We start from the raw sequence: 20564 nt of genomic DNA, 5'->3' as shown, positions 1-20564 counted from the left end.
TATAGATCTAAATAAACTCAAAAAACTCGTTTAAACAGTTACTATAGAAACAGTATTATGACTGCTATCCCTTTTTGGAACTCTTTAATGTTATCGTTAGATTTCCGGTGAAGCATGCGCAAATTCAATGGTTCGCATTCCTAAGCTTGAATACATTTTTATAGACTGAGACTAGAGATCTGGATCTTTAGATCTAGATCTTCAAGACTGTGGATCTACAGTTAATCTAGATCTATATGTAGATTTAATCTAATAAAGATCTAGTCGTCTACCTATAAATTACCAAAGTTGTAGATCTAGGTCTGCTTACTAATTAAAATGACAGCAAACATGAAGGTTTGTATTTACTATAATTTACTATTTGAATTGAATACTTGTCTATTTCACTGCAGTATTTGTCTTATTTTTAATTTTACGTTCAAGCTTAGTAAATAGTTTAAACTTAGTCTTAAGTCTTAGTAACTATTACTAAGTAAGGAAGTTAGTAGATCTATTTTATTATAATAATAATATTATAAAATTATTATTAGTCACTTATTAGACTTAATTTATACTGTAGTCACTAGTGATTTATATGTATATAATATATAATATAATATATCTAGTCTAATGCAGTCATATAGATTCTATATATACAATATAGTATAATTATAATATAGAGACTAGAGTTTGAGTTAAGTTTGTAAATTTTTCTTGACAGTGGTTAGCAGGTCATCATAAATCATGCATTCATGGGGTCCAATTGCTGTATTGTATTAATAAATCATGTTTCTAATTTCTTCATTCATGATCATGATGCAGTCTTTGTAAGTGACACCTAGACTCTAGACCTAGGATCTTTCTGTAGCATCTTAGTTCCATTGCTAGAATCCTTTTCTTGAGATCTGCAGTCAGCGTCCAAGATTCACATGTATATATAAGAATGTGGCCATGACCAGGGAGAACATAAGTCTGATTTTAGGTCGAGGGCTATGCCTTTGTCTGTTCAGATTGTTTTAAGTTTTGCGAATTTAGACGTCCTGACTTACTTTGTATCCCATTCATCGCAAGCTTCTTTCATTAGAGAAGACAGATCGAAAGTCATGCATGCGCAGAGTGCAGGCTCCATTCAAGCGCAGAAAGAAAATCTATCCAAGCCTAGATCTTACTCTAGATCTAATTCTAAGATGATAGATCTTCTTGGCTTTATACTTTAACACATAAACATACAAAATAAAGTCCATTCTTTTAATATTTTAATCAAATTGACCTTCAAATTTTTTTTTCCAAATCATTTTTACATACATTTGTTCGCTATAAATGCTGTGTTGACATACATTTTAATAGTCGCATTTATGTGTTGTGCACATATATGTAAACACACTATGATTGGACAGGCTACATGAGGCTCCGTATGGGGGGTATTAAATATACTAACATACAATAATAAATAAACTTCTTGAGCCCTTGAATTCACTCTTATAATAGTAGGTCTACATCTATTATAATAATATCTAGACTCTAGATCTAGAACTAAGTATATGTAGGCCTACAAGCAAAAGTTTATATAAAAAAATGGATTTTGATTGATTAGTTATTTTGATAGCTCCATTCATACTATTTTTACATTCACACATTTGTTTTCTTGTAACATTATTATTTAGTTTAATTTTTTCCAAAACACTCTCAGTGACTATATCGACAATGATATGCAAATTAAGACCTGCGGGTTGTGGGTAATATATGGCTAGTTGATCTATAAAATATGAAATTAAAAAGCATTGGTGACATTAGAGATCAATGATTACTGTATCATCATCATGTAGTGGCAGAAAGAAAGCACAAAGTAATGACATTATAATGTATATGTCAACACTGGAAGCTAGATGCTGAACTTCTTAGAAGAGAGGGTTATAATATCAAATGAGTTGCTTGGTCAACTAGCTGTCAATGTTGCTCGGTGCAACAGACTGCCAAAGAGGTTTATATGTACACATGAGGCTGTTGATTTTAAGTATCAAAAGCTTCCACACCCGGAAATAGTGCAGCTAAGATTTAAGAAAGAAAAGTAGAACTGGTTAAATAACATTGATAAGATCAACTTTCTCAATTAAAGTTTCCCTTATAATTTGAATTACATTTTCCCCTCACAGAGAATCTTTAGCATACCAGAAAGAGCTCATGGGCCTGGTCATGTCACATTTGCTTGGCAAAAAACTCTGGGCAATTTTCTTGCAACTACCGGGTGAGGCAAATTTATAATATTTGATCTTTAAATTACTGATTATATATATATATATATATATTATATGTATTTATATTCAAATCTCAAATGAAAAGTGTAGCCAAGTATTAAAGCTTGCTGTTAGTTTTTTGTGAATTTATTTGTGTGGGTCTTTTAAACATAAATTTCATGAGAATATGGTCTAAATAAAGGGTAATAAAATGTAGCAGTGTACATTAATATGAAAGAGTACATTGTAAGGACAGATTAACATCAAAATTATAGTTTGGAAGAGGGAAGCAGATCAGTAAATCTGATACTGTAGTTGTTGAATTATACATTGGCTAATTATGATATTTGTTGTTTTCAGCTTACAGCTTTTGCTTGTATAAAGAATATCTCTATACTAATAAAACACAATTAATGCTTAAACAAGAGTATCAAATTTTTAAAATTAGCACCTTTATAGGAATGAATCCTAGACATAGTTGAACTATTTATTGATGTTTTAATTTTGCAAAATTTACCCAGCAGTACAAATCTGTAGACATATGTTGGAATTCTAAAACTATTTTTGTATGTGTGCACATTACATATAGATCAAAGGGATGCTTAAGTGATTAATTTTTAAATGAATAGAATATAGATGCAGAAACATACTGATTAATTTAAACAGTAAATGTTCTATAAGTGACCCCAAAAAAATATGAATTTTAAAATACCTGAGTAGATAAATTTTGTAATGATTAAATTTGAAACTAAATGGTTGATTACATCTATAATTATCTTCTTGTAACAAAAAAACAACTAAAACAACTTTTAAGTAATCTCATTTAAGCAGACATGTATCAATATAATTCTATATCAGAATTATATTTTATAATGCATTTAGTCATCTTACAGATGTTACTTTAAAAAAAATTCATCTTACAAATTGATGTGTATAATATGTTTTAGACAATATTATATACATATGCTTGTTTACGTGTATTTATTTATATACAGCCTAGAATACAAAATTATTTTTGTTGAAAAAAATTAAAGGTGAAAAAAAATGTGATGAAGCATAAACAAACTCTGATACACTCATAAGTTAGGTTTAAAACATTGATTAGCCATACAGGTACTAAGCTAGGATCTCTTTAAGTCCAACCAGTTTGACTAAACATCAGATCTTATTTATTCTTTGTCACATGTTTTCACCTTTTTTTCCCTAACCATTGTACTCTTGTCTTGCTATTTTATGTTTCATATCATCTTTATTCATTATTTATTACACAATATATCTTTCATTTCTTTTAAGTCTATTTCATGTTGATTTTCAGTTCTGATAATACAGTTAAAATATATGATCGACATGGAGATCTTAGAGGCAATATTACATTGCCAGGGTAAGTGACCAGTAGTTTAAGATCAAATCATATCTCATTTATAAAAATATAATTTTTTTAATTTGACTCTACTTATGATACCTCTAGTTAGTGAGCACGTCTAATTAGTATTTAGTATGATGAGAAGAAATGCATAACATTTGACTCATTGAACATAGATACCTAAGTCTTAGCACTCTATGGACAGCTACCTTACATTGCACAGTGACACAACTCTATATCTTTAAATATATTCTGGCTTATTCTGATTCAGCTTGTAGTTTTTATACTGTATGTTCAATGAATTTTAAAATACTTTTTTTTTCTTCTCATTGATCAGGAGATGTACAGGTCTGGACTGGGATCAAGATGGGGATATCTTGGCTGCGGTGTGTGAAAACTCACCTATGATATTTCTGTGGTCCACCAACACTGAAAAACATACACAGTTTGACAGTGGCCTCAAGTAATTGTTAAAATTAGAATAAACATATGTAACTCCAGTAATATTTACATGTGTATTGTGTAATATTTTTTTTTATTAATATAAAATAGGCCTTAGAGATTTTTTTATTTTGTGAAAAAATGTTTTGTGAAAATTATTTTTATGCAATTAATTTATACTGTTTGAAAACACTTTGTGGAATTTAAGTATTGATTATTAGTATTATTTTTACACCAACCAGAGATGCCATGACTTTTTTGCTGTGGTCAAAGAATGGTGTTTTTCTTGCTGTGGGGACAGTGAAAGGAAATGTACTGATCTACAATCAACAAACATCCAAGTATGATGTATATAAGTATTGGTTATTTTGAGTTATTTTTAGTAAATTTATCTAGGTCAGAGTTTCTAAATTGTACCCCCTATATCTATAAACTTTATTTTTTTTTCTTCTTTTATACAATAATTTAACAATAATTTCTTGTGAATTATGCCTAGGAGTATTTTGAGAATGTTAAGAAATGTTTCTCTAGTTAAAGATTTATTATGATAGTTTTTCATTCAAAAATGTATAAAATTTCATTACACATTAACCAAAACTTGTAAGGAATTAGTTCAGTTATGTAATGTAGTGACAAATCTTGTGTAATAAATATTAAAACTGAGGCTTATAAATAACAAAATAACAACATTCTAGTTGCTTTTTTCGTCACCTAAAAATTGAAGTATAACTGTTAACCAACATTGTTTACCCTCACCTTAACAAATAACAACTCAATAATAGAGCTACAATATTTGTAGTAAAAGTTCAGAATGCTTCAATATTTCAAAGATCAGAATTCTTAATTAGGCCCTTTATCAACAAGTTCCATAAATTGCACTGACTTGAAATTTACTCCATTATAAAGATATTTTAAACATTTTAACTATTGAATGAATGTAAATAAAATGCCAAGGTTTATATTCCAATAAGAAATAAGGTGAAAAATACTTTTTTTTAATATATAACCCAGAAAGAATATTATTATCGGTAAGCACACCAAGAAAATAACTTGCGGCGCCTGGAGCAATAATGGCTATCTAGCACTGGGCAGTGAGGACAAAAGCATCACTGTTAGTAATCCTGATGGGGATACACTAAGGCAGTCTCCTCTCAGGGGAGAGCCCTATGATTTGGAGTTCTCAGAAATGAAGGAAGATGAAAGAAGTTCAACAGGGGAAAACACTGTAAGTGTTTTTAGAATACTTTTTTTTCTCATATTATATTAGCTATTCATATATATATATATTTTTTAAACTTAGCTTCATTACAGATTCTTTGTATATAGAACAATACAAAAATGTACCACTACCAAATCTAAGCCATTAGTCATAAAAACAGATTATTCTGCCTACCAATGACACATACATTTTACAATACAATATTAAAGTTTGAATCAAAGCCTGTATTCATATTGTTTTAAAATTTACAAAAATGTTACCATTCTAATGGAATTTTTTGTTGTGTAGGTGAGTGTAAATGTTGGTAGAAAGACTTTGTTTCTGTATAACTTGAATGATTCAGACAATCCTATAGAGCTGGCTTTTCAACCCAAATATGGATCCATTATAGCATACCGATGGTAAGATTATATGTACGAATACGAGTAAAATAGTTAACAATCTTATATATCAATTTATATTTTTCTCTTCCTTAGAGAAAATCATTTTTTAATATTTTATTTTCGGAAGCACATTGGTACGAAAAAATAATTTTATTACTTCAGTAGTTTAAACCAACAAAAATGTATAAGCAATTTTCTGCACTTTTTACACTAAGAAAATTATTTCTCATTATAATTCTTGAAATCCAAATATAACCTTTTTTTTTTTTTTTTGTAGGTTTGGTGATGGCTACATATTGATAGGATTTTCTCAGGGCTTTTTTGTAGTAATATCAACTCACCTGAAGGAGATAGGGCAAGTAAGTTACTATCTATATGATCTATATGTTTACTGTTAACATATGCATTGATTCCATCATAAAGCTATTGAGTGGTAACATAAGCATTGAATTAGTTTCTACTGCTACAAGGTGGTGATTTAAGTCATTGGTAGATAATGAGCTGAATCTTAAATCAACAAATAATAATATTGAAATTTGACATTAGAACTGTATTCAGTTAAGGATTAATTATAGTTTCTGGTTATTAGTGTTTTAAATTTTATTCTATCATATCATAATGAGATACTCAAACTAAATTTGATTCATTCATATTTTAAACATATTTTTTCTTTATAATTTGTTTAGGAATGTTTCCAAGCTCGCAACCATAAGAACAGTTTGACAAGTATAGCCATATCCACAGCTCTGGGCAAAGCTGCTTCTTGTGGGGATAACTGGTGAGTTTGAGACAAATTGGTAGATTTATATTTCATAGAACATTTTAAGAATTATACTATTAAAAGGACAAACATATTACTTGAATATAATTTTAAAATCTAATTTTGCTCCTGTATTGACAGATTGCAAATGGTGTACAGAAATAATATTGATTCTTTTTTATTATCTTACATTTAGAGTATATATAATTAAATAAATGGACATTCAAATTAAAGAGGATGAAGCTTACATGAGGTCATTGAAACTAGGGTAAACTAACACTCAATAAATTAATCAAGAAAGTTACTTTAATTGTGGGCACATTTTATTATTAAAATAAGATGACTTTGGGGGATTTGTATTAACCAAAAAAAAATTATATGAATTAGCTTAGTTTTATTCTGTGATGTGGACTTGTATACTTTCCCTAAATATAACATAGATTTGAAAGAAACTATTGATTGTAATATTTCTTCTCTTTCTTTTCTTATTAAAAACCAAGCTTTGTTTCTTTTTTCATTGATAGCATCAAGATCCATGATCTTACAGACTTAAAAGAGATGTATGCTATCATAACACTTGATGAGGAGAAGAGTTTGGACAAGATAGCATGGAGTGATGATGGTCAACTGCTGGCAGTCTCTACACCAAGGGGAGGGCTTCACATCTATCTGGCCAGGTTACCTATGCTGGCTTCTGTCAGTCAAACTCGCATAGCTTATCTGACATCACTTCTAGAGGTCACTATTGAAGATCAAGTCACACAAGTAAGTAATGATCTTGATATGTCCTCAGAAATATAGACAACTTGTAATATAGATATACATGATGTCACACTGTAGAGCTAACAGTTTCCAATATGGAGGTTTTTGAGAATTTATAATTTATGTAAACTTGTTTACTCTTCAGACTTCACAACTTTAATTTTAAATTTTATTGATACTGCTTCAGAAGATTATCTGGATAAAGTAGTATTAATTTAGTACCTCAGACTTTTGCAGCCACTCTTGTTAAAATCTAACAATAATTTCTCTAAAAAAAATGTAATGTTGTAAATAATAATTAAACAAAATAAAAACATCTTTTTTTTTTTTTTTTTGGATAGCCTTTGTTGTGTAGTGCATCTTTCATGCTATAGCGTGTTCAGTGCAATCTGGTCCGAGGTGAACAGGGATGGGGGGGGGGGGGGGGGGGGGGTTAAATTGGGAGAAGGTTTCCATGATGCCTTTGGGTGCTCAGTAGACACAACTTTGCTTGATTCTGGATTTGAACTTTAGCCAAGTGTTGTATGCTTCTCAGCCACACTTCTTTGGAATTAAAATAAAGTGCAGAGTAAAGTCAAAACATTAATTTCTTGTATATATTTAGGAGAATTTGTTTTAAAAATTTAAGTTGTTAGTCACCCTGTAGTATAAAAAGAGAATGTAGTACTACTATTAATCCTAAATGTGTAAAATTTTATTAGGAAACATTGTTGTCATATTTATTCATATTTATGTGGTCATAACATGAAAGAAAAAATTTGTCTGCCAACATTTTTTTTCCACTTGCTTAACTTAGTTATTTTTCTGTTAAATAAACATAAATTATAGGAAAAGCCCCAAACCATTCAAGTTGAAGTAGAACCATCATTCCTTGCTCTAGGACCTTATTATGTAGCAGTTGGCATGAATAACAGAGCTTGGTTCTATGTCTTTGGTGAGACTGGAGGTAAGCAGTTTCTTTTCTTCAGATCATTGGAGCTGGGTTTTTCTTTCTTTTAATATTACAGACTTCTTTTATTTTAAAATAGAAAGCTAAAGTTGTATTGCTTTGTGTCTCCTTTTCATATTCTTATAAATTGGGCTTTGACAAAATGAACTCTAGATGTTAGAAATAACCATTCACATAACAAATTGGTGCTAATTATCAACTTCAACTCATTTAGTATCTGTCCAACTCTATGCTTCACCACCTCCTTAGATTCAGACCTATTTGATGTTTTTTTTTTATTCCTACTTTGGATTTTAAAAAAATTTGCTGTTGTACTGTCATGAAATACTAAACTTAACTGAGTGTCTAACACAAAAATAAATTGTCAAGAAATAAGAGACATATCTGTGCCACTCATCTCTAAAGATTACATAGAATGTGTAGACATGTGAAATTATTTTCTTATAGACATATATATACATAATGTTTCATCAGGTCCTCAATTATTACAAGATAGTAAAGAATACTTAGGCACAGTCCAAACAATTCATCTGAATGCTGACTATGCTGCTGTTGGATTTGAAGGAAAGGTCCAGCTTCATGTAGTAAGTCTTCTTTGGATATTTCAAATCAAGGGGGATAAGTGAAGATGAACATAATTCTCTTTTCTATGTACACAATGAAATCTGTGGAGCCCAGTCTTTGCCTGGTCACATGGTATGCACTTCAGATTGTCTTCATGATTGTCTCAGGTTCAAACCTGTTTGCTCTAATTTCTTGCCATCCTGCTTGAGATTTGGGTTGGGACATAATGACCATTATTACTAAAGGAAAGTTTTGAAACTTAAGTCAAAAGTCACTCATATACAGATCATGACCTAGTTTGTTATAGCTTAAATTTCTTTATTTTTTTTTTATCAAGTCATTGTAAAAAAAATTTAATCAAAGGAAAATTGCATATGTGAGGGCTTTTGATTTTAACACTTGTCCCTAAGCTTAATAAATTTGTTGAGATTTTAAAAAAAAATCTGCCTTTAAAAAAAACAACTCTAGACTTTTTAGGATAATGATGAATTATACTTTTTGACCTCTTTAAATAAATTGTTTTTTTTTTTAAATAATAAATATTTTAATCACAGGGGATTCAGAGTGTGTGTTTTTCCCCATAATTCTTGTAATGAAAATCTTATTATTGTGTTTTGGCAAGGTGGAAGGAGAAGGAACCAGAGGCAGCGATGAAAGAGACTCCAGACTGTTTCCTGACTCTGACCAAAAGAACTGTAAAATAACTAGCCATGTCATGACGCCAGAGTTCCTTATCTACAGTACTAATGTAAGTATGTCTTTATAGTAGCATTAGTTATTGTTTTTTTATTTTAATAAACAGTACTAAAATTCTGTTTAATGCCAGTTTGAGTTTCATAAATATACATATTATTTATTTACAGATAGGAGGGATTCATTATTTTTTTATTGAAGACTTTCAGTTCATAGCCGAGCATCGACATGTGACAGGGATCAGAAAAATTTTCCCAGATTCTTTTGGAGCACATCTGGCTTTCATTGACGAAAGCAGTGATGGGTATATTTATGTTGCTGTAAGTTTGAGAATTATTCTGTTGAAGGTCATGTTAGTAACACATACTCTTGATAAAACATTGTGTTCTTTATATAACACTTTCATAAAAAGTAAATATATTTTTTTCAGGCTGATGATACAGTAACCAAAATTCCAGAATTCTCATCAACAGTTCATGGTGTATTATGGGAAAATTGGCCTCCAGATAAGGTACATTTTTTGTGATTGGACTGCAGAACTTTGTCAAAGTCAAGTTTATTGTTTAGTGAAGCTTTCTTGTCTTCTTTTCCAATTTAAATTAAATTTCTAAGTCAAATGTATGCATATTTGTACACATTCTTCAACAAGCAGGCATATAGTTAAAAGAAGTTCTCAGTTCAACATAAATATTGGTCTTTTAAGTGATTTCCTTATAAATATTATCATTGAGCCGATTTGACTATAAAAGTAACTTAATTGTAATGTAGCAGTCTCATACTTAGCATTTTCTTCTTCATCATCATATTATACGTTGGAGGGCTCAAATCAGTAGTCCTATATTTGCAAAGAACTGCAAAGTGGTTTCCTGGTCTGGCAGCTCTCCATATAGTTTTGTTTTGGGACAATGTCTTATTCTTAGAGTATGCTGCTTTGGCGGACATGGTTGGCATTCCCTGGTCATGCTCCACTAGGGCAAATCTCACTTGTCCCTATTTTTAGCTTCTCTCAGACAAAATATTATATATTAATCAAGTAGGGACAGTTTGTAATAGGCATTTTTTTTCTTGAGAACTGGTCCATTTCTTGTTTATTCTGCTCTCTGTGCATTTATAACATATATTAGGTGGACCTAAAGATTGAATAGAGATTTTATAATTTACTTTCCTACTTTGGCAATTGTTTTAGATTTTTTTTTTCTGTTATTTTTATTGATTTCATCTCAGTAACATATATGTAAAAAGATTTATCACATTGATGTTTTTTCATTTCATAGGGTGTTTTTATTTCCTATGATAATGATAGAATGTACACATATGTCTACTCACCAGACTCATTTAAAGGTAAACATTGAAATTGTTTTGGTTTGACCAATTTATTGCTGTCATTGTAAATAGGATTGAATACATTTTTTAAAGTGTAATTTATTTTATAAGATAATTATTTTGTGTTATTAGGCAGCCAAGTTTTATATGTTGGTGCCACCAAATTGCCTTATGGTCAAATCCCAGTTCTGCTGTACAATGGGGAAGTCACTCTGCAAACTCCTAGTGGCAAGCTGGCAACACTTCTTTTGGCAACTCATGCTCATGTATTCAACGAAATTCCAACACAACTTTCTCCCAGTGATGTAAGGATAAGCATTTTTTTCTATGATCAAAAAGTGTAGCCCTTACAGTTTTTAATTGAATGTTTATACAGAAAAATAATTATTACATACTTTTTTCTTTTTTTAGTTGAAGATGGCAGCTCAGCAGTGTGTTCAACTGAAACGGTATATATTTTTATCTGGTCTGATCTTTAGGAAATATATTTAGTAGTATTTACTAAAAATATTTAAACAACTAATGCCTATACACTTTTATTTACTTTTGACTTTGTTTTAATAATATCAAGTGAAAGAAACAAAATCATCTGTGTTTTTATTTTTTTAAAGCTTCAAAGATGCCTGGGTTTATTGCTCCATCCTGAACACAGAAAACATGTGGAAAGAAGTGGGCAGAGCAGCGATGCAAAGCATGGATCTAGAGTTTGGTTAGTTGCCTCTACTTAAATTAATTTAGGTCTATACTGGGAAAAAACTTATCAAAACAGATTAATAGTTCGATTATTAAAAAAAAAAATGAGATGAAACAAATAGCCATTAGTGTCAATAAATGAAATACATCTTTTATCTGCCCTTATGTTTCTTCTGTAAGACATTTAACTTTTAAAAAAAAAGTGTTATTAAAAGACTTACATTGAAAACCTTTGAAAATATCTCATCTTCATTCGGCTTCACCTTTCCTTTAGTTTATTTGATCACAGGGCACTAAAACTACCCTATCACCTGCGGTTATTAGGGACTCACTCATTGTGAGTCTTATGCATTCATTTTTTTTTTTCATAATTGCTTTTGTCAAGCCCATCTTCCATGCAATAGCAAGCTCAGTGCACTCTCATCCAATCTCTTTTAGGAGCATATGGGTGGAGGGGTATCTGGGAGAAGGTTTTAGTGTTGCTCTTAGGTGCTCTGCAAACACAAATCAGCTGGAGTTGGGATTTGAATTCAGGATTCTCAATAAGTAGCTAAGCAGATTATGCCACTCAGCCACTCTTTTGTCAGCCTCTTTTTCCTTTTCTTGCTACTGTACTCTTCAGCCTCTTTTAACAACTCACTCTGTCCATCTGGTAAAAAGTGTTTACATGTTATTTCACCCACACTTACTCAGATCAAGTTCAAACTTTGCATAATTATTCATTGGCATAGACAAGACATGAATAAATACTAAAAATAACCAATTACTTTTAATTAATTTTTTGTTTGATACCAACAAGGAAAACTAATTCTTCAGTATTCGCAGATATGGCTAAAATTGTTAGGTTTAGTCTCCGTTTTTTCCTTTTCTGGCTGCTATTCTCTTCAGCTTCTTTTTCCTTTTCTTGCTGCTGTACTTGAAGACTCTTCTTCTAGCCAGATTTTTTGCTGCTGTGCTTGAAGACTCTTCTTCTAGCCAGCTTTTTTGCTGCTGTGCTTGAAGACTCTTCTTCTAGCCAGCTTTTTTGCTGCTGTGCTTCATAGGCTCTTTTATTCAGTTGTTCAGCACTGCAATACTGAGTGTTGGTTATGTTGGACTGTAGGGGTAGTGGATTAAAGTTTTGTCACCCTCAAAGAGGGTAATACTCTGTACTCTGAACATAGGTTATAACAAGTCCTGAGAATCTTCTGAGATTAAATTCTTAAACATTGGGTGGGAGGTCATCATAAATTAATACAAATTTTATAAATTCATCAACATTTTTCACTGGCTATTAACAATCTTCTATGTACTCTAGCTCTACGTGTCTATAGACACATTGGAGATGCTAGCATGGTCTCCTCTCTACAGAAAATTAAGGTGAGTAGTTTTAATTTGTTTGTGTTTTGAAAATGTATACATATGTTTCTAATAAATTATTTATTGGTTTGTATTTTCTGTTTTTTTTTTTTTTTTAAATATTTTTAAAATTATTTTTCTTGTATCAGCCAACTGAAGATAAAAATCTACTGTGTGGATACATTGCCATGTTTTTGGGAGAGTTTAATTCTGCACAGGATCTATTTCTAGCATCCCAATATCCATTGGCTGCTTTAGAGGTCAGTGAAATAACATTTACTTGATAGTTTCTTTCAATGGGTTCTAAAGTTGTACAAACAAGTTTAATCTAAAAAAAAATATAAAAAAACTTGCTTCTATTGATTGTAATTGCATCAGTTTTTTTTAATCAATCATGTCATTAATTTTTAATAGATTAAGACAAGCAATAATAAATTGTTTCGATTAGAAATATTCAAGTGCTTATAAAATAGTTTTTTTTATAGTTTATTGTTAGTTTAAAATTTTTAGCAGTCGGCCTAATTCTCTACAAAGGCTTAGCTTCCTTAGTTTAGTACATTTCTTTCTAAAACAAAATAATTCAATTATAATTATTTGATTATCTCATTAATTAATTTTTTTATTTATTCATGTGTTGTCATCAACAATGAAAATTGTGTAAAGTTGAACTTGATCCGAGAAGCGGGATAAATAATGTGCACCAGATTTTTACCAGACAGACAGATGGAGTGACTTGGTATAAACGTCGTAACAATTGATAACCCTAAAGCTTGATTTTGAATACGTTCGAATAATTTTCTTTGAGTTTTAAAAAACATTGCTGTCAACAAAAATAGTATAAAGTCTTTTATGCAACATTTCACCCTAAAGCTTAAGTTTAAATACACTTGAATAATTTTTTTTGAGTTTTAAAAGCATTACTGTCCACAATTACAAAAATAGGATAAAGTCTTGTATGCAACATTTTCTCAGATGCGACGTGATCTACTTCACTGGGACAGTGCCTTACAATTGGCCAAAGCTCTGGCACCTGAACAGATCCCTTACATATCCAGGCAGTACGCTCAGCAGTTGGAGTTCACTGGGGACTACATGAATGCATTGAGTCATTATGAGAAGGGAATCACTAAACTGGAGTCTGAAAGAGAAAATGATGAGATCTGTGCTGCTGGCATAGCCAGGATGTCCATTAGAGTTGGTGACATACGCAGGTCAGGCTTGGAACATTTTTTTAACTTGATAGCTAGTTTTATTTGGGCAATAAGCAAAGCAGTCAAACTTAAATTGTAACATAATTTTTTGTATTGGTTAGTAACAAAGAACTCTGTCATAGGAAGCATTTTGGAGCAGAGGGTATTTAAAAATGTGCAGTCTTTGTTGACTTACCATAAGAATGTGTTTATTTTTATTGAAACAGTTTTGAATGAGTACATTTATTTGTTTGATTTCAGAGGTGTCACAATGGCAATGAAAATGCCCAGTAAAATTTTAAAGAAAGAATGTGCAGGAATATTGGAGAATATGAAGGTATCCTTGGTTAATATCTTATGAATTATTTTTGTCCTGAGTTTTATTTACTTCATATTCATTAGAACTCATTTGTCTTACCAACAAATATATTGTTATGGAAGGATATGTGACTATGGAGAAAATATTGTCTTCATATAGTAGAGTACATGTTCTATAATGGGTTTACTTAAGAAAAGCTTAAAAAGGTTAAGAGTATGTAATAATTTATAATATGGGGATTATAAAATAGTTTGCATACTTTCAACAATCATATTAAATTGTATTATATGAAGACAATTTACTCATATATTTTGCTATTTGATTCATTGGAGCCCTAATTTTTGAATGCATATTCTGCAGCAATGGGGTGAGGCAGCTCAGCTGTATGAACAAGGGCAATATTATGACAAGGCTGCTTCTGTTTACATCCGAGGCAAGAATTGGTGAGCGAACATAATACTGAATCAACTAGAAAATTAAAGAATAACACTGTTCTCTTCTGATAACAGTCTTAAATCTGAACAAAAGTTTCTTAGAATTCATACTAAAAAAAACTTTTCCTTTATGATTACATCACAATAGATAAAAATTATCTATAACTTGTTTACTTCTGATATAAAGGTAACTTTTTTTTGTCAGTGTTTGCAAATAATGAAGGAAACTGTATATTATCTTTGAATAACATGTTAATAAATGTGTCTCTGTGGCTAGGGCTAAAGTGGGTGAACTGCTATTGAAAATAACCTCACCAAAGATCCATGCACAGTATGCTAAAGCCAAAGAAGCTGATGGTAGATACAAAGAGGCTGCTGAAGCTTACAAGTTGGCCAAGGAATGGGATAATGTTATCAGGTATAAGCTCAAACATTTACTGTGAGAAATAAGATGGAACATACAAGAAGAAGACTTATGGGAGAGAATGATGTCTTTGTTTTCTGAAACACTGCTCTCATTTATTTGGCATACCTTTTCTTGTTTTGGCTTAAATAAAATGTATGCACTTAGTTGTTAGGATTAGAGTTAGGTTTAAATGTGTGGAGGTAGTGTGGCTACTTATCTCAAGCTAGCAGATATTGGAAGCATGATATTGGTTTATGAACTACCTTTTTTTCTCATACTAATCTTAACTCTATAAAAGTTGTTACTAAAAAGTCTCCATACTCCTGTAAAAATGTTATCAAATGAAAAGCTCTCGCAAGTCATATCTTCTAAAACTCAATTGTAAATCGAATTTGTGGGTTTTATTCTAAGAGAAGTACTTATTGCAAGTTAACAGTCTTGCATTTTTTGTTATTCAATTTAGAATAAATCTAGACCACCTTCAGAATCCAGAGGAAGCAGTGAAGATTGTAAGAGAAACACAGTCTGTAGAAGGAGCCAAAATGGTGGCAAAGTATGTAGAGTTTCAAAATATATAGAGGAATAGTTTTGGTATAAAAAATTTTTTAGACTCACAGAAATTATGTAAATTCATATACATTAGCTGTTCAATAAGTTTTGAAAATAAATATTACAGATTTTTCCTAAAACTGAATGATTATGGCTCAGCTATTCAGTTCCTTGTCATGTCTCACTGTAATGATGAAGCATTTCAGCTTGCTCAACAACATCGGCAAATGGAAATATATGCTGATATTATAGGTTGGCTACTCCTTATGATTAGTTGATATAGAAAAAGATAGTTTACTCATCAAGTTTTTTGGTGTAGAAAGAATTTTAAAAGTGAATTTCAAATGGCATTTTTGTATGACCTAGGCTCTGATGCCACCACTGAAGACTATCACAGCATTGCTGTGTACTTTGAAGCAGAGAAAAACTACTTCCTAGCTGGCAAGTTTTATCTATTGAGTGGCCAGTACAACAAGGTGAGCATAGCTGGTGTAGTTGTTTTGGCCTTAGTGAATATGCAGTGTATAATAAAGTATCAAACTAAACATTACATAGAGCAAACAAAAAGTGCCACACTATCTGTTTATTTAGTCAACCAGCCAGGCTAGTCAAGACTGAAAGTTACAAGCTTATAGGAAAGAAGATGTTAATTTTAAATTTGTGGTATAAAGCATTTTAGTTAGGTGCTATTCAGACAAGATACTTTTAAGTCAAAATACCCAAAACAATTTTGAAACACCTTAGATAGCTTATTTAAAAAAAAAATTTCCTGTTATACAAAATGGCTTGAAGAAAGTAAACAATAAGAAAGACTCATTAAGAATACTGATTTTAAAATTTGACTATTCAAATAAATTCCTTAAAAAGATTTTTGAATTATCAATAATTGAAAATAAAAGCATTTCAACTTGATTTTTTGTTTGTTAAATATTTTTCTTAAGATCTATTGTAATTAGTATATTCTATTCATTGTATTCAGGCAATGAAACATTTTCTTAAATGTAACCCTGATGATGGCCAAGCCATTGAACTAGCCACAGAGACTGTTGGGAGAGCCAATGATGATATGCTGACTAAACAGTTGGTGGATTTTCTTATGGGTGACTTAGATGGAACTCCTAAGGTATTCTATTTCTATAAATTATATATGAAATTATAATTGGTGTAATTAAAACTTCATTTGCCTTGATTTTAGTATTATATTTTTTTTTAGGAAATGTAATATTTGCATTTCATCTATTTTATTATATTCTGCCTACCAAGCAAATAAAGGGGAAATATTTGTGTGCATGTTTAGTGATGCCAAAATAAAATGACTGGCTAAAAAGTAAAAATATTATCACTCATTCTGGACCAAGCATGAATGAAACCTTTACTACATGGAAGAATTTTCTGTCTTAACCAATTACTATTGATCACTAACAGGATGCTAAATATCTCTTCCGTTTGTACATGGCATTGAAGAAGTATGGTGAAGCTGCTAGAACAGCAATAATAATTGCCAGAGAAGAACAAAATGCAGGTAAAACTACAATGAACTGTTTCATAAATTTACATTGAAATGAATCGATGAACAACTTTTGTCATGTTCCTTTCAATATAGAGATCTGTTAAACTTAGAAACAGTTTGGTGTATTATGCGTATTATTACTTAGATGTTATTGGAAAGTGTTGTGATTTGAAATTGTTCTTCTTTGAAAGGCAATTACAGAAATGCTCATGATGTCTTGTTCAGTATGTATCAGGAGCTGAAAGAGAACAAAATTAAAATCCCATCAGAGATGGCAGTTAACTTGATGATATTACACAGCTATATACTAGTCAAGGTCTGCAAAATATCAACTTAGATTTTTTTTTTAAACAATTTTTCTTCTTTTTGCTATGACCCAAAAGGTGAGAACTCTTTTACTAAAATGTTTAAATTTCTGCTCTTGTAGATTCATGTAAAACGTGGTGACCATATGAAAGGCGCCAGGATGTTGATACGTGTGGCCAACAATATCAGCAAGTTTCCTTCTCGTAAGCTGCAGTCTTGATATGATAATTTTTCTATTTATCTACATTCAAAAGTAACCTGAGATTTCTCATTTTGACTTTGTATTTTTCTAACTATTCACAGATGTTGTCCCCATTCTGACATCAACTGTCATTGAATGCCACAGAGCGGGTTTAAAGAATTCATCCTTCAGCTATGCAGCCATGTTAATGAGACCAGAGTACAGGAACGACATTGACTTAAAGTACAAGAGAAAGATTGAGATGATAGTTCGTAAGCCAGACAAAACAGAAGAAGAAGAACCTTTAACCCCTTGCCCGTTCTGTGGTTTCCAAATCCCTGAGACTGAACTACTCTGTTCTGACTGTAAAAATAACATTCCATATTGTGTTGTGACAGTAAGTTGACCTCTTTTTTTTTCTGTTGTATATGTAGATTTGATTTGCTGATGAAATTTTCTTAAAATACAATACAGCTAAGACAGATAACCATCCACTTAATCAACATTAGCAGTAAAAAAAAACTACAAGTAATGAAATTCTTAAGCATTGTTTAATTGATGAAATTAAAAAATGTTTATTTGAAATTGAAAATCATAAAAAGGTAACATAAAAAAAGTGGAAACAAAAATCAATTATGAATTCAAACCATTCATGTCTTCTGCTCCCAAGGGTCGTCATGTTCTGAGAGATGATTTCACAGCTTGTCCAAAATGTGACTTCCCAGCCATACATTCAGAGTTCATAAAGTAAGTCTTTTTTTCTTCATCTAAGTCATTGGCTTCCTTCAGTTATAAAATGACTATGATCATCTCTTGGAGGACAAAATGAGAGCCTGGATATGGGCAATAGTTAGGACATTGTCACTCACAAACCTCTCCACACAGCTGTTACAAATGAATGGCAAGAGCTGATACAGTTTTGGGTTGGCAGTGTTGCAGGATAAGAGTGTAGCACAAGCATACACATGCAAATCAACCAGCACATTAAAAATATTAGATCTATGTCCAATAGATTTTGGCTTAAAAAATATGTTCAATTATTTTCTCTAAAATAAGAGTATCATAGTTTTTATACAACTACATGTAAATAAGATTATTTGATTTGACCTGAATTGGAAAAGCGTTTTCATTATATTGACTTGTAGGCTATTAAAAGCAGAAAAATAAAGAAAAACATTTGACACACAAGCTCAGTAGAGAGAAAATTAACCTTACCTTTTAGTACTGTAACCTTATTGCTCAAAATTACCCATTTCTTATCAATTTGACATATTTTATGTAAAATGAATACTTGCTGTCTTGGACTTATTTTTTGATGCACAATAGTACTATTATTGAAATAGTTACCACTAGCAGGATAGTATCTCATAGAGTTGTTTTACACTTTTTTTTTTACAAAATTGTTCTTTGAAGCTTTTATTGATAATTTCCTAAATCTCAAAACTTTTTAATAATTTTTTATTGGAGTGATTTTGCATGGTCATTCTTTATTCTTATTAATATTAATTTCCTTTAAAAACAACATGTTTTGTAATAACAAATAATGGAATCATTGCATTTCCAGAATGTTGGAGACTGAAGAGATCTGTCCAATGTGTAGTGAGAAAGTCAGCTTGGCAAGTGTACAGAAAATCATAGACCCACAACATTATATCTACCCAGAGACTGGAATCTCAAAAGATGATGCTTGAATGTCATTGATGCTGTATTTTTTTTTTAGCATCCATATAAAACTTTTTAATCTGTCTGATGATGTTTCACAATAATTACTGAGAATGAATCTCTCAAAGCAACTAAATCAATAAATGGAAATACAAATTTGACCATTCATTGTGAACAGTGGTGTGTGGATCTGTCCATTCTATTTTGATTTGTTAGTTCAAAGATACTAAATGTCCAGTGTGGTTGCACAATTTTTAACTTGTTTAAAGGGAGCTTCATAAGTAGAATACAAAACTAGAATTTTATGTAATTTATTGTACATAAATTGTACAATCAAAGTGAATTATACATTAATATCCAGAATCAATTTTGTTTACAAAAGACAAATATGTTTCTATTGTAATTTTGTTTTGTTTGAGAGATGTACAAGTCCAAATGCAGGCGACAATAATCATAATTTTTTATCTTTTTTTTTTATGTCAGGCTTGTTATTTTTCAAGCTTGCCACTAGCTGTGATACAAGGTATAAATTATTTTTCTTTAATATGAGTTCATTTGTTTGACATTTTTTGTTTTAGCATTTCTATGATTTTTATAGCAATATTTCAGCAATCAATTAAAAAATGTATGAAAATTTTGTAAGTTTTTATTTTCATTTATTTATTCACATTTCCAGAATTGTTAAGCAATACAAAAAAAATATTTCACTTGAAAAAATCCTTGGAACATTGATCAAAATGTAAATTGTGGCTAATAACTAATATTCATACTTTTATAGGAACATTTATTTAATTGCTTTTAAAAAAAAAAGGACTTTACACATAAATGATATAAATTGTAATCTTTAAAATGTAGCTAGTTAAATATTTGTCCAAAAGGTTTCTCAACAATAATATTCATTTAAACATCTAGTGTTGCTTTAAAAATGAAAGTCCACTTGTTCACACTTTTAACAAATATTTGTTCTCGTTCACTGAACATTTGGTTCAAAAGAACTTAAATATGTTCAAAAAAGTCTTGCCTTTGAAACACAAACATAGAAACTCATTTTAAAATTGAACATTTGACTTGTCGGGTCTTTTAGTTTCATAAAATATATTTAAAAAAAGAACAATTTTAAATTGCACATGTCAAACATTTGTTTCGTTGGCTAACCTAAATTTTGATTTGGCTAACCCAAATTTTGATGAGACTATAAGACTATTACTTTAGAAGTAGTGGTTTTGTCTAACGCTGATACAAGTGTATCAATTAAATGCTTTCACTACATCCTGGACCAGATTTATAAAACACAAGCTTTTTTTTT

General features: G+C 30.6%; 1 protein-coding gene across 1 annotated transcript; it reads left to right on the top strand.

The window, feature by feature from the left end:
• The first annotated feature begins 112 nt into the window (after window positions 1-112).
• On the top strand, window positions 113-19895 carry LOC106066436 (WD repeat-containing protein 19-like). Its single transcript, XM_013225453.2, has 35 exons — window positions 113-336; window positions 2133-2224; window positions 3529-3594; window positions 3914-4039; window positions 4260-4358; window positions 5029-5242; window positions 5525-5637; window positions 5897-5978; window positions 6306-6397; window positions 6904-7144; window positions 7970-8087; window positions 8565-8674; window positions 9277-9402; window positions 9518-9667; window positions 9778-9858; window positions 10622-10688; window positions 10803-10975; window positions 11082-11119; window positions 11282-11379; window positions 12661-12722; window positions 12851-12961; window positions 13674-13912; window positions 14153-14228; window positions 14571-14653; window positions 14922-15062; window positions 15514-15603; window positions 15727-15851; window positions 15966-16075; window positions 16579-16722; window positions 17025-17121; window positions 17301-17425; window positions 17537-17618; window positions 17719-17993; window positions 18267-18343; window positions 19161-19895. The coding sequence occupies exons 1-35, from the start codon at window positions 319-321 to the stop codon at window positions 19285-19287; spliced, it is 4068 nt and encodes a 1355-aa protein (XP_013080907.2). The 5' UTR covers window positions 113-318; the 3' UTR covers window positions 19288-19895.
• The last annotated feature ends 669 nt before the right edge of the window (window positions 19896-20564 follow it).

Source organism: Biomphalaria glabrata, chromosome 8 (genome assembly GCF_947242115.1).
Source record: "Biomphalaria glabrata chromosome 8, xgBioGlab47.1, whole genome shotgun sequence".
Classification (NCBI taxonomy): domain Eukaryota; kingdom Metazoa; phylum Mollusca; class Gastropoda; family Planorbidae; genus Biomphalaria; species Biomphalaria glabrata.
This window is presented reverse-complemented; position numbering and strand designations above follow the sequence as displayed.

Coding starts and splice junctions, on each gene's coding strand:
- LOC106066436 (XM_013225453.2), top strand. Junction 9,403..9,517: donor TCCTTATCTACAGTACTAAT/GTAAGTATGTCT, acceptor ATTTATTTACAG/ATAGGAGGGATTCATTATTT. Junction 12,962..13,673: donor ATCCATTGGCTGCTTTAGAG/GTCAGTGAAATA, acceptor ACATTTTCTCAG/ATGCGACGTGATCTACTTCA.